At 58.2% G+C, this 14,124-nt stretch overlaps 1 protein-coding gene across 1 annotated transcript in view; it reads right to left on the bottom strand.

The window, feature by feature from the left end:
• Positions 1-3,568: 3,568 nt before the first annotated feature.
• The window catches only part of Mdga1 (MAM domain containing glycosylphosphatidylinositol anchor 1), a 49,297-nt gene continuing 38,741 nt past the window's right edge, over positions 3,569-14,124 (bottom strand). The window contains exons 9-17 of the mRNA XM_005389612.2: positions 13,322-13,606; positions 11,698-11,849; positions 10,752-10,929; positions 10,503-10,526; positions 9,531-9,683; positions 9,050-9,184; positions 4,844-4,974; positions 4,560-4,668; positions 3,569-3,921 (exon numbers count right to left, since the gene is read on the bottom strand). Coding sequence (XP_005389669.1) covers positions 3,830-3,921; positions 4,560-4,668; positions 4,844-4,974; positions 9,050-9,184; positions 9,531-9,683; positions 10,503-10,526; positions 10,752-10,929; positions 11,698-11,849; positions 13,322-13,606 — 1,259 coding nt within the window. The 3' untranslated portion in view covers positions 3,569-3,829. The remainder of the gene's footprint in view (positions 3,922-4,559; positions 4,669-4,843; positions 4,975-9,049; positions 9,185-9,530; positions 9,684-10,502; positions 10,527-10,751; positions 10,930-11,697; positions 11,850-13,321; positions 13,607-14,124) is intronic.

Below are 14,124 nucleotides of genomic sequence, written 5' to 3'. Positions count from 1 at the left end.
TCTAAGGTCCCTTCCAGTTCTAAGGGTCAAAGGATTCCCAGGAAAGAGTGGTCTTTCTGCACACACACACACACACACACACACACACACACACACACGGTACTGACACAGAAGGGAGGAGGGGGCTTCCTGCCTTTGGAAGCAGGAAGGGCTCCCCTGAACCCAGAACTCAGTTTCCACCAGGGGCCCTTTAGGGTCTCTCCAGGGCTGGTTCACCACTCACAGTCCTGAGGACAGCCTCTGGGAACCCGCTCCCCAGCCACCTTGAGCTGTCCGGAGAGGAAAAACCAAAGCTCCTGCACCCGCCACCTCCAGCCCTCCTGGTCCTTTGGGAAGAGTCAAGAGGATGAGAACATGTGCTGGCTTCTGTCCCTACATCGGGCTCTTGTAAAGACAGAGGGGAAGGAACAGGAAATGGATCTTTTCTGTCTGGGATCCTGGGAGGGGTGGCAGCAGCTACTGCAAGTGTGGATGGAGGGTGGGAGGCTTCATGCGGCACCCGGGCTGGAGGGCTGACAGACCAGAATTTGGGACAGTACCTCTCCTAGGTCAGCAGCCCTGGGCCATCCACAAAAAGCCCAGTAACATCTGTAGCCCCCTGGAGACGGGACCCCACAGCTGTTCTGGCAGGAGATACTAGGAGCAGTGGCCAGCGGTGTGACACCTTCAGGGCTGTCAGACCTGGCTTCCAAAGCTGGCCGTGTGACCTTGGGCTAGTCCCTGCCCCTCTCAGCTTCTTCATCTGCAGCTTCGGCAGCCCCTCCTGGCTCTGACAGCCTGCACAGCAGCTTTGAGAGCACAAGGAAAAGGAGAACGAAAGGGAAGGAGGGGCTGGGCCCGCCCCAGAGGGCGAAGATGGGGAAGGGGTACTGGGAGGAGGAGGCTTGGTCTTCGAGCTAACCTGGCACCCCTGTGAGGAGCTCTGTGATCCCTATCAGCTGCTACTCAGCACCTGGTCCCAAGACCCCCTTTCCCCCCAGACACTAACCTGGAGGGGAGATGGGAGGAGGGCCCCCCACACCAGGACTGACCCCAGACTTTCTGTGTTAAGGCCACAAGATGCCTCAGTCGCCCTGACCCAGAGGGCGAGGCTGCCACTGGGGAGAGGCACTGGATCCCAGGGGCTAGGGGTACACACGGGCCGCCTACCATGACGCTGACACACAGATGCTTGTGCAGAGATGCAGACACACATATCACCCAGGGGTACACAAACACACGCATTCCTTGTGCATACCAGCGCACACGCAGGCTCACACAGGTGGGCGCAATGGGCACTGCTCATACAGATACACACACCACACACACCGGCTGGCCTCTGCGGACACAGACACGAGGACCACACCAGGCCAAGCAGTCTCCGGGCTGGGCTGTCCTCAACAGTGACAGGGTCCTTTCTCACCAGACAGACCAGGAACATGGGGGCCGGTGTGCAGCTCAGTTCAACCGACCTGTGCCAGGCATGTTTCCTGTGTTAGGCTCTACAAAGGTGAACAGGGACCTGAGGCCCCGAGAAGCAGCAGCCATCTGGGGGAGTAGGCATGGGGTGTCACAGGAGCCTCAGAGAGGAAGCCCCTGCACTGGGTGCTCCAGTCGTGGCCCTGGCAAGGACCCGGAGGAAGCCCCCAGGAGAGAGGCCAGTGGACCCCACCCCCAGGGGTCTCCTGAGAAGCTTTTCAGCATTTCTGATGCCAGCACGCTCTCCAGTCCCGTTACATCAGAACCTCTGGGCTGAGATCCAAGCATCTGTGCTTTCTAAAAGACCCTGTGGTAGTTTCCTCCTGCAGCCAGAGCTGAGGACCGCTGCTTTATGGACTCCATTCCACCGGGCGAGGCTGTGGAGCAGTCTCCATCCCAGGCTCTCTTGTGCCAGGCATGAACAGGGGGGAGGAGGAGGAGAGGGCTCGGGAGGTTTGGAGGAGGAGCTCACAGTCTAGTTGGGGAAACAGACTCTGCACAGATGGGACAATTAAGGAACAATAACCACAAACACCATGGAGGTGTGTGCTGGGAACCTGGAGCGACTCACTTCAGACCCAGCCTTGGATGGGCCAGGAAGGCAGCCATGCTGGTCGGGTGTCAGGAGACCCCGCAGCATCCTAGCCTGGCCTTGGCCACCCACCAGCTGTTGGCGATGATAACACAGGCCTGGCAGAGCAGGATGCTGGGCAGTGTTTGCTTTGGTTCCCTGCCTGCCTCCTGGCACTGCTGTGCTGCTGGGGTTCCAGGTCTCTCTGTAGCTGTCCCTACCAAATGCTCCAGAAGGACCCCGGCGACACTCCACCAAAGACGTTTGCATTCAGTAGGGTCCTCTGTAAGCTCCCTGTCATCCACAGGGGACGAGAGGTGCAATTTCAGGCTGTGAAAGGCAGCTGGAGACTACAGAATAGGGCCGGGTGTGGTCTCCTTGGCCAGTTCCCCACAAACACACACACCACTCCTGAAGGCGGACATGCTCGCTTGCACTCACTCTCACAGAGACGGTACAGACCCAGCCTCTCAGACACACTTAATTGAGCACACAGACCTTTATTTACACATACTCCTGCTCAGAGATGTGCCCATGGAGGTATGCAGACACAGCCGGGCACACACACACACACACACACGCACACGTGCACACACGCATGCAGACTCATTATGGAGGGCGGGTGGGCTGCTGAGGGCTGCTACTGAGGGCTGGGCTCCAGATTCCAGCCTGTCCAGGACCCAGGGACAGGGGTCCTTTCACAGCTCCAGGGAACAAGGGGGCTGTCACTGCCTCATCCATCATCCCCAGCTCTTCACACCCTGCCTCTTCACCGACCCCGGGGGAGGAGGGAACAGCCGCTAACTAGCACTCTGCCCTCACTCACCCCCACCCAGGGCACCCGGTTATGCCAAACAGGTAGGAAATGGAGGTCGCACTCCCAACTCCTGTGCAGGGGCACAAAATCACAGAAGCGGGGCTTCTCCTCTGCCCCTCCTCACGTCAAGCCTCACCCCCAGAAAATGGCCTGTCCCCCACTCCCGGCTCCTCCGGGCCCAGGCGCAGGACTGAGTTAGGTGGGGACTGTGCCCTTGGGAGCCCAGCTGCTGGAGGCTGGGGGAAGGCGGCAGTCTTCGGACTGCCAGGCCCACGAGCCTGTGCTGGGTCCCTTCCAAAGGGCACAATGAAGAGAACATGGTGTCCCAAAAAAAGGCCAGAGGATCCGGGGTGACTGGGATCTCCGCCACACAGCCTCACTCTGGGAACGGTTGTACCAGCAGGATCCTTACCTTCCTTGCTGCCCTCCAGACAGGGCACAGACTGCAGAGGGCCTCACCTGGCCCTCCTCTGCCCCTTGCCTCCTCCACTGGGGGAGGGTCCCTCTGACCAGAGGAGGGGTTTCCTGGTGTGCCCACTTCCGGTTCCCTTCTGGCCAGGCCACGGGGTTGGGGCTCTGCCTTGATTTGGGTGACAGGAGGAAGGTCAGAAGCACACCTCACGTGGAGCCAGGACAAGGCCTGTGTCACCCTGAGGTCCCTGGGGTGACGGACGCCATTCAGGCAAGTCCCCTGTCTCCGCAGTAAAGGAGGTGCTGGCAGGTCGGATAGAAACTTGTGCTTTAATATATCTCTGTGTGTGAGTGTGAACGTGTGAGTGTGCGCGTGTGTCGAACAACTGTCTCCAGGGCCTTGGTGCCGGGCCTCTGTCCTTATTCTCTGTCCTTGTCCTTGAAGGCAATGCAGGCCCCTCCCTGGCAGGCTGGCCCTGCCCCTGGGCGCCCCGGCTGGCGGGGGTCAGTCTTTGGTACGATGTGGACACTTTGGTGTGCCGGGGGCGGGGTGGGGGGCTGCGCGGCACTCATCATCTTTGCAACGCCAAGAGGAAGATGGCCAAGGGCCCCCAGAGCTGCTGGCTGGACCGGCGGGGGGCTCCGCTGCCCGGCATCACCACCACTGCGACAGGAGAGAGAGGAGACAGGCCAGGGTTCCGGTCAGCTCCAGCAGGGACAGGGTGTAAGTAAGGTTCCCATTCCACTGCCCCATCTCTCTGTTGGGCCTGAAGGTGAGCCCTCGATATACATAGATACACTCAGGAGCATGGATGTGAAGTGGGGTGGGGTGAGGGCTGACTCAGCCTGCTGGAGTTCCTGTTCACTAAGATGTGGAACAATTTTCCACCTTGGTGGGACTCAGTTTCCTCATCTGTGAAATGGGCTACCCCAGAGGGCTGTGGGTGGGGATCAGGTGAAACATGCACACATGGTTTTTGTACCTTGCCCAGTATACAGTAATCCTCCCAGTCAACTGGAGCTGTTAGCATTAGAATTACCTGGCCTCAGAAAGGCACAGGTCCATACCTGGAGCCACAGAGGGGTACTGAGGCACAGGCTTAGGAGGTATGTCTAAGACTGTGAACAAGTCAGTAATCCTCAGAGGAGGGCAGCTGGGGGTTTCTCTCTGTCCTCTGGGTGCGCAGTCCCTGGACTCAGGTTTACACTGTAAGACCACACACGGTTCCCACCCTCTAACAGCCTGACACCCTCCCTCATAGCTCCCACAGATCCAGCCCCTCACCCCTTCCTGTTTGGCACCTTTATTGGGATCCATCTGCTTCCGGGGACACTCTCCCTTCTTCAGCGTGACATCATCTATGGCAATATCCCCCAGGTAGCCCGAGCCTCGAACCCCCTCAAAAATAATCTGGGGTGAGGTCAGAGAGGGGGAGGGGCAGGTGTCAGTGAGGTTCTGCCAGGCACGCAGACCCTCACCCCCGCCCCGCCCCCTCAGTCTACCAGGACGGCCCCAGAGGAAGAAGCACTGCTCCCGGAAGTGCTTCCTGGCAGGGCAGCCGCCCAGCCTGCGCCCAGCATCTCACCTGGAAGGGCCCGCTGGGGTTGATGGGCACATGGGCCTGCTGCCACACGTTGCCCTTATTGCCACTGAGGGACCAGGCGTGCGTGTCCAGAGCCCCCTTGTTCCGGGACCGCACCAGGAGGTTGAGGGAGCCTGTGGTGGGTGAGACAAGGCGACAGTGAGGTCCACAAGGGCACCCTTACCTTCCCGCGTGTACCGAGCCCTCCTCCCTATTAGGTCCCAGAGAACCCACGTTGGGTGGGACTGTCTCCCCATCCCCACGGCTTCCACATACCGATGGGAAAGAGGCCAGCGACAGGATTTCCGCTCATCCAGACGGCTTGCAAATTTCCTTTCTATCCTTCCCTTTTAATCAACCAAGCCAAGCACCCTGAAACGCACACCCTCTTCCTTCCCCTTTAGCCAGGGAAGTTATCCCAGGCAGTGGAACCTACATCTCCACCCAGAGCGGGGGTCCCACAAAGCACAATACACCCCTGCTGTGTGTGATTTCTAAGGTGGGCGAAATAAAGATGCAGTATTAGCCCATGTGCTACACAGCTATGGTCAAACAGCAAGGGGGAGGTTTTGGAGGCATTAGGCTGGGGGTGCTGAGGGGCACCAAATGAGGGGGGGTCACAGCCTGGGTAAGAGCACGGAGACAATGTCACTGCCCCCTCCCTGTCTCTTCCTGCCTGCCTTGCGCCCCCAGGGACATGAAAGACCTGGCTCTGAGGGAAGGGAAATCAATCTCAGACAGCGCCTGGTGGCTGGCATTTCCATGGCGCTGCCCGCAGACAAAGCCACACCATCTGTGACACCAGATAGACAGACCCTTAGTGGAGGAGAGCCACCAACTGCTACCTGCCGGGGATAAAAGCGGCTGGCCGGGACCAAGGAGAGCTGATGAGATGCAAGGTTTGGGGACAGCTGGTGCCCAGGGCTGCCAGGCAGGGTGGGAGGAGCTGAGACAGCACGAAATGCCCCTCCCAGCAGCAGATCCAGGCCAGGGCACCCTGAAGGCGGGTGGGGGCGCCTTACCAGGAGACAACCCGAGCCGGGCTGCAGTCAGCACCCAGTAGGACAGGATGAGCCGGCATCTTTTCGGGTCCTTACCAGTCCCAGATGGACGGCTTGCTCGTGTCCTTCCTCCCACGTAATCTGCCACGTCCCCCTACCCCCAGCATGCGGCCTCAGTCCCCTAACTTTCCTTCCTCCCCTGCTACCCTGCCCTGAGGGCTCTGATAGGAAAGCCTACCTTTTTTATTTTTATTTTTTTAACCAAACAAAAACCAATTTTCTGCCTCCCTTCTCTGCCTATCCCCTCAGCTGCAAGATCCTTGCTGCTCAGGGACTTCTGACGTCCCTTCACAGGAGTCAGCCAGAGGCCAAGACCCTCAACCTCCCTAAGATCTGCCTCCCAAAGATATTCCTCCCGAAGGTCAACATCCCTAAGATCTGCCTCCCTAAGACCTACCTCCCTAAGCGGGAATTTGCTCACTACATTCCTGCTCATCTTTCTTGCCACCTCCGAAGACCCTTGGCACGGCATACTGCTGTCCGGTAAAACCTGCTTCCTAGCCTCACCCTTGCCCTCAGAAATGCCACCTCCTCCAGGAAGTGCTCCTAGGCTTGAGCTGGGAGCCCACGATCCTCCTCAGGAGCTCTGAGGCTTAAACTGCAGCTCCCCATGCCCGGACCACTCTGCCCTAGGGCGTGGCGGTGAGGTTCCCCACCTTACTCCTTAAGGGAAGGTCCAGCTCCCATGCTTGTGAGCTCCCCCCAGTGAGATGCTGAACGGAGAGATTCTCAGAATTGTCCTCAAGGACTTTCACAGAATCCCAGAGTTGAAAGCTACCTCAGGGGTCATCGGGTCCCAAACCTCCATCCCTCATTCATTCATTCATTCATTCATTCAAATACTTGAGCACCATTATGTGCCAGGCACATTATAGTCTAGGCACTGGACAAGACAAGGACTCCTGCCCTCAGAGCGCTTACCTTCCACTGGTGCTAAGCATTATACAGAAAGCAATGCTGGGAAAAGGATGGAGACTATTTTAGACAGGAGGGCCTAGGCCTCTCTAAGGAGACTCGAGTGGAGGGAGAGCATGACATTCCCAGCTGGAGAAACACCATGAGCAAAGGCCTCTGAGGCAGGAATTGCCTTGAGTATTTACAGGAAAAGCAGAGACCAGTGCTGCAGAGCCAGGTGGCAGCAGAAGAGGTCAGAGAAGCAGGCAGGGGCCAGATGGGGATGGTGAGATGTCAGTGTCCCCAGCAGGGGCTACCATGATTGGGGGGGCGGGGTCCGTCCACAGCACCCCTGCTGGGTAGTTCTGCCCAAGGGCAGGGTGGATGGATACTAACCCTCCCTCAAGATAGCCCACTCCTTTGCTGGACAGATCTGACGCTTTTAGGCTCTAATGAAAGGAAATTTGCAAATCTTACTTCTGGAAGTTTCTACTGAGTGGTGTTTGTTTGTTCTACCCCTGGGGAACCCAGAGCAAGGTGGGTCTGTCACACAGGCTGTCCCCTTGGGCTCTTCTGTTCCCCAGCTCATGAGGCCAGGTCTCCCAGGTCCCTACTGGGCCCAACGTGCTCCTCCTGGCAGCCGGGTCCCCACAGTCCCCTTCATGAGGTGACACTGACCAACCATTCTACTTTGCCTGGGGTGGAGAGGACCCAGTGCTAAAACTAGGAAAGTGGGGAACAAACCGGAATGAACTGGTTACTCTACCTGGGGAAACCAGATGGAAGCAAGAGGGTTGGACAGTCTTGGTCACTCACCCTCACCCACCCCAGACGAAACTTACCAGCATCTCTACTCCCAGCCCTGGGCAAACTGCATGGTGAGTCTGGGGGCCCAGTGCATGCAGGCCTCCCACGCCACCTCATCCTACACCATAGTTCAGCTTGACCCCTCGGCCTAGCTGTGGTGACTTCTCCAGGGTGACCCCCTAGGTCTAGGCATGTTTAAAGTCCCTCCTTGTCCTGAGCAGTGGAGAGAGAACTAAGAGCTCTTCTGTGGGCTGATGAGGAAGGGTCAGCAGGGCCACGGACAGTTCAGAGGGAAGGAGTAGTGTGTGTAAGAGGGGGAAATGCAGTGTGTGTGTGTGTGTGTGTGTGTGTGTGTGTGTGTGTGTGTGTATTGGCTTCTGCAGCCATAAAGTATCCTTGCAAATGTAGTCTGTTGACTGTCTCTGGGTTGCTCTAGGTGGAGGTACTTCTTTTGCACCCTTTGACCCATGGGAAATATATTACCCGTCCCATAAGTAAGTAAACACACGTTTCCAATCATGGCCATTTCCTCAGCACTCTCCTATGGCCATGCCCCCAGACCTGGCAGGTCTCTGTTGCCAGCCATCGTAGCCCTTGTCCTTGGATTAGCCCAGGGGGCACAACTCCCATCTAATGCCTTGAGTTGTTGGTTGTCAAGAGTCCAGGGGACCCTCACCCTGAGCTTAATGCACCACAGCACCTGGTACCTGGCACAGGGCAGAAGCCCGGGAAGGGATGGCTGGAGCGATAGGCTCCTGGATTCAAGCGACACTCCTCCTCATGTCAGCTCTCCCCAGCGGGTATTCCTTAAGTTCTGTCCCACCCTCCAGAAGCAGGACTTCCTTGCCTGGCTGGTAAGGAAGTATCCTGCTCCTGCATGCAGGACTCAGGAGAAGTCAGAGCAATCTGGGCTGCCATACTCTGTGGTCGCGGGAAAATGCTTATGCTCTCTGAGTGGTATTAATATCACCCAGCACGCAGCAGACACTTGGTATACACGCCACTGAATGTTCTCCATCTCCTGCACAGCTTCAATCCCGTCCCTCCGGAGCCTTGCTTTGCAGCCCTGGAAGCCTTGATCATCTCAAAACCTCAGACAGCTGGCTTTTGACTTTCTTGCCAATCTTTTATCTTTTTGGTCTTTTTGAGACAGGGTCTCGCTATGCAGTTCAGGCCGGCCTTGAGCTCACTTTGTAGCCCAGGCTGCTCTTGAACACATAAAGATCCTCCTGCTTCAGCCTCCCAAGTGCTGGGATTACAGGCGTGCACCAGCCAATCTTCTTTTTCGCTTTTCATCTTTCTTTTCTTTTGGTCTTTATTTATACTCTGCCAATCTTCTCCCCATGCCCCCTTCAAGGACCCATGAGTTAGCCAAGGTAGGAAGCGCAGGCCTCCTTTCCCTCCTGCCCCAGCACGCACTTGTCAGACTGCCTGGCCCCCGACTCACCGATGTGCTTCCCATACATGTGGTAGAAGAAGGAGACGCAGTAGAACTTGGCGCTGGCATTGTAGAGGGGACTCACCAACCTCGCACGGTCCCCCAGCTCCCGGGGCCGGGACGTCTCAATGAACATGTAGTAGCCTGCATGGGAGGGGAGATGTGAGCACCGCCCTCCCAGGCCTGTCAGCTGATGACCCAGCCTGACCTTCAGCTGCGGAGTCTTGGAACCTTACCCCAGGCTCCCTGCCTACCACACAGCTCAGGGCTCCGGTCAGAGTTCATGAGTACTTGGCTCTATTGCCCATGTGTCTTCTTTCTGTTCCTTTATGTTCCCCTCACGCTGGGGCTCCCCAAGGACAGGGACCATGTCTCTCTGAGGCCAGGGCTCCCCAAGGATGGGGTCGCATCCTCCTCGGCCTGGCGTTGCATGGGCCCAGACCCCCTCCCTGAAGCCATCCTCCACCCCACCCCCAGGCCACGTGCTCACCCTCAGGGGTGCCACTGATGTCCGTGGGGGGCCCAGTGTTGGGGGAGCGCTTGGGGTTCTGGGTGAGGGCATTCTGCCTCGTCCAGTCAAAGTTGTCTGTCAGGTCCTGGGTGTAGCCGCATATCTTCTCGTCCTCGAAGTGGCAGGTGTTATCTGCATTGTAAGACAAAGGCTCAGCCTTATCTGAGCAATGGGCCCAGCAAGCCTAGAAAGATGGGCAACAGGGCCCAGGACAATGGAGCAAGATTTCTTCGTGCCACAAACCTTTCTGACACCCGGTGAAGCTTTAAGGGTCTCATCTCAGAATAATGGCTTTAGACACATAGCATGAAATGCACAGGAACACAAAGGAAATCAATTATATTGAAATACTGTTGTCCAAAAATTGTTATAATTTGTTATATAATAACTGGGCTTCTTTATTATCTAATTAAATCACAAGATTTAGTGTTAGGCCAAATAACTACTGTAGTTTTGAAAGAGTAATGAACGTAAATGATATTTAGAGGTCCCCGCAAGAGCGGGGAGGTGATGTGAAAACATTGGATTTCTCCTGATGACAGTCACAGACACTGATTATTCTCCTGTGTGTGGTAGCCTGCACTCGTCATTGAAAGGGAGATTAAATCTGGTAGCAGTTAGGGAAAGTAAAGAAATAACTATTCTCCCTACTCACGTACCCTTAATAGAGACTGCTTGGGGGTCCATGGATCACAGATGAGGGCTTATGGATTAGCCTGGCTTTTTTTTCTTAGGGGATAGTGAATATTTTCCCCTGTCCCCCACTGCCACCACCCAGTCTAACCCCCAGAATAAATCCTGGTTGCCAACTCTCCCTCCTGCTCTGGGACTGCTGGCTGTTGCCCGTGGGAGTTGTTTTCTCTCTGGGTGTCTCGAGGTCCCTTCCTCCCATCACTATGTCCCTAGAGGGAAGGGGACATCAAGAGGAAAGGGGGTGGAGCGAATTCTCACCTGACAGGTTCGGAGAGTTGATGGCTGAGGAAGCAAGTGAGAAAACAAGTCAGCACTGCGGTGCGGGGCTGCACAGAGGGTGATGGAGTTGAGACCTGGGGACAAGGTCCTTGGGGCGCAGTGACAGCATCGGTGACAGCATGCTGGGGTTCCCCAAGCTGGGCACTGTGTGTGTAGGGTAGAGGGAGTACCCAGGCTTAAGATGGGCCCACCGTTCCCTTCACCACCGCCGTCACCATCGTCACCTACGCTCTGTGTAGTGGATGATACGGGAAGCCATGTCCCCAGCCCCAAAAGTGGTATAGGGCGTGAGGCGGATCTCATAGCTGTGGGGCACACGGAGATCAGCCAGGATATACTCCAGCAGCTGCCCCTTCTCCACACGCCGTACGGGGATGGCTTTGACCATGGCATTGTGCTGGTTCAGCTGTAGAGACAGGGAGTTCCCAGATGTCCGGCCGGCCATGCTCTGCCCTGGAGCACCAGCCCGGACCCTCGTGTGACTTGGGTCGGGAAGTGCGGAGGAGCACAAAGAGCAAAGGCCTAGGATTGCAGGCCCTCGGTGTCCCTCATCTGTGACCTGGGACAATCTCCCTTCCGGGTCCTCCCTCCCGAGCTGTCTCAGTGATAACGGTGACAGTAACACATATCAAATGATGAATGTGTGTTGGGTACCGTTCTAAGTGCTCTGCCATTATTACTTCATTTAATCCGTAGAATAATAATCCCAAGAGGCAGAATACTAAAGTGACTCCCACTTTACAGGTAAGGAAATGAGGCCAAAGAGATGTAAGCTTGCCTGCGCTCACACAGAGATGCATTCTCGTCTGGGAAATGGTTCCAGAGCCACACCGTTACCCTCTCTCTCTCTTGGGCTGGGCAGGAGAGCAGCACAAGGTCGCTGGCCTTGCACTGCAGAGGCCGCTGGCCCAGGACTTGACCCCAGCACAGATTCTATGTTCTGTGAGCGGCGCTGACTCCCACGGACCCAGCCGGCTCCCACCCAGTTCTCAGGGCGTGTTCCGGGTCTGGTCCACACACAGGTGCCAAGAGCTCCAGCTGCTATGCTCTGTCTGCCTCTGAAGAGGGTCCACAGGTCCAACCCTGTCCCCGCATCCTCTGTCCTTGATGTATGCACCTTCCCCCCCGGCCATGCCACCCCCACCGCCCCAGGCCCTGCACCTCCGCGGCCCACCTGGCGGACACTGAGTCTGTAGCTGAGCACGGGGTCCACAGCGTCGGGCTCCCTCTGTGTCCACTGCAGCACGTAGGAGTAGTTCTTGGACAGCTTGTGGCTGCGGGTGGGGTTGGGGGTGTCGAAGTAAAACTCCGGGCTGTAGGCTTTGGCTGAGAGGGCGGGGAGGGGGCACGGGGCCGTGGAGGGTGGGGGTGGCAGAGACAGAGAGAGAGGAGGCGTGGGACAGGGAGACAGAGGAGGGGGTGGCACGGAGAAAGGGTGTCCAGGCGACAGAGAGAAAGGTGGCAATGTGAGGAGAGGCGATGTGGGGAGGAGGGACGGTGGGGAGGCGTTGGGTGGAGGCGGGGCGGAGGGCAACGACAAGTTCCAAGGGGCGATGGTGGTGAGAACAGAGAGGGGAGGTCGAGGACGAACCAGAGAAAAGAGAAATTTGGGGAGCCACAGGGCAGGGCATTAGGGAAAACACAGAGAGAGGGTTGAAGCAAAGACACGAAGAAGGGTCAGGGATATTGCAGAGGAAAGGAAGAGGACAGAGAGAACGGACAGCGGGAGAAAGGCAGGGAGACCGGAGCGTGGGAGAACAGGGGAGGAGGGAAGGAGGTGGGAAATGTCACAGGGCCTCTGGCTGGCAGGGCTGAGTGAGTGCGAGGAGCTGGGGAGGTGGCCCGTGACCTGCAGTCCTACCCCCTACTGCTGAAGAGTTCACGGGCTGTCCCAGAGCTGGGGCACAGTGGAGTGGGGGACAAGTAGCCTGCAGCTCTCCTTCAGGGACTGTGCCACCAGGTCCGGCGGGAAGGCGGCTTTCCCCAAAGGGAGAACAAAGGAAGGCTCAGCAACCCAGGCGGACGCTCTGCCTTCTCCACCTGCGTGCCTTCCCCACCCCATCCTCCGCCCGTCTACAGCCCACCGGAACGGACTGGATGTACAGGAGGGGCGGAGAGGGGCTGTGGGCACCAAACAGCCTGCACGTCGAGGGCGATATCCCAGAGAAGCTTTTGAGGGTGATCTTATTCCCGCTCCAGCTCAGCCCTGGAGGGGTGCAGCGTGCACAGCCTCTGGGGCCCGGGACCAGGGAGGGGGGGCAGCAACCTAACCGGCTGAGAAGGGGCGGGGGCTGGGCCTCAGTGTGGGCGGGGCTGAAGGGCTGGAAGCCCAGGGCTGGGGTTGGACGAGGCTGTTAGGTGGTGAAGCCTGTTTCATGAGGGCGGGGCCTAGACCAGGTGTGGGCGGGTCTTTAAAGGGAAGGGCCTGAGCCTGGTGAAGGCTGGGCTTAGACGGAGCTATAAGGGACGGGCTCAAGACAAACACAGGGCCGGCTGGAGATATAGCTTAGCGGCACAGGGCGTGACTGGCAAGCGCAAAGTCTTGAGTTCGATTCCCGGTACTTACAGAGGGAGTAACTGAGGGGCAGAGGCCTTGTCTGAAGGGGCGGGGCTTTAAGAGAAGGCCAGTGATTGGATCAGGGCCGCACGGCTGGGTCTACACCTGGTTCCAGTGGGCCTTGTAAAGCCACAGGCGGCTCGACGAGCTTCAGAGACAGGGCCGGGCCAGCTGCGGCCGGAAGGGACCGGGTCAGAGCCTGGCCTCCTTGCTAGGTGGGGCGGACCGATGGGACGCTCACCGGAGACCTGGAAGAGGCAGGCGGCCGAGCCCACATCGTTGGAGACGCTGCACTCGTAGCTGCCGCTGCTGTCGCGGGTCACGGCGTCCAGGCGCAGCTCGGCGTGGTCCGGGGCCTCGGCGGCAGCGGGGACGACGGGCGGCGGCGGCAGCAGCTGCCCCTTGAAGCGCCACACGGCCGAGGCGATGCGCTGGGGGTTGCCGCGCAGGAGCGCGCAGCGCAGGAGCACGGGCCGGCCCAGCGCCTGGCGCACGTCCTGGGACTCGGGCTCCACCTCGGGCGGGACTGGGGGCGGGGCGGCGGTCAGCGGGGCCGAGGAGGCGAGCCCGGGACGCATCCACGCAGCACTGTCATGCAGTAGCCCCGCTCACGCCTCCCGGCCATTCCCTCCAGCCAGGCTGCCCAGGCTGGGCCCCTACTGCGCCCAGCGAAGGGTAGTTAACGTCCGGGGTTCAGAGCGCCCTAGAGCTACTCGGGTTAGGATCAAATCCCAGCCCTGCCTCCATCTACCTGGGAGAATGGTGCGGGCAAAGGACTTCACCCGTCTGGGCCCTGGGGGAATCTAATCATGGTGCTGCGGAAGGTTAAATGAGTTGACGCACTTGACCGTTCTGGGCACTGGCAGGCACGCATGTAGCGAGTGAGCTTTCATCATTTTGTTATCAGGCTACACCGCCCCCGTCCCCCCGAGGACCCTCCCTCCTGCACAAATCCCATTTCCACCTGTCACAATCTAGCTATTTCTTTGTTTGCCGGGACCTTGAAAAGGAAGATGGGAGGGCGCCCTTGCGGGGCGGCGGTAG

This window comes from Chinchilla lanigera, unplaced genomic scaffold (assembly GCF_000276665.1).
Source record: "Chinchilla lanigera isolate Chin_1 unplaced genomic scaffold, ChiLan1.0 scaffold00036, whole genome shotgun sequence".
In the NCBI taxonomy this organism is placed as follows: Eukaryota; Metazoa; Chordata; class Mammalia; order Rodentia; family Chinchillidae; genus Chinchilla; species Chinchilla lanigera.
This window is presented reverse-complemented; position numbering and strand designations above follow the sequence as displayed.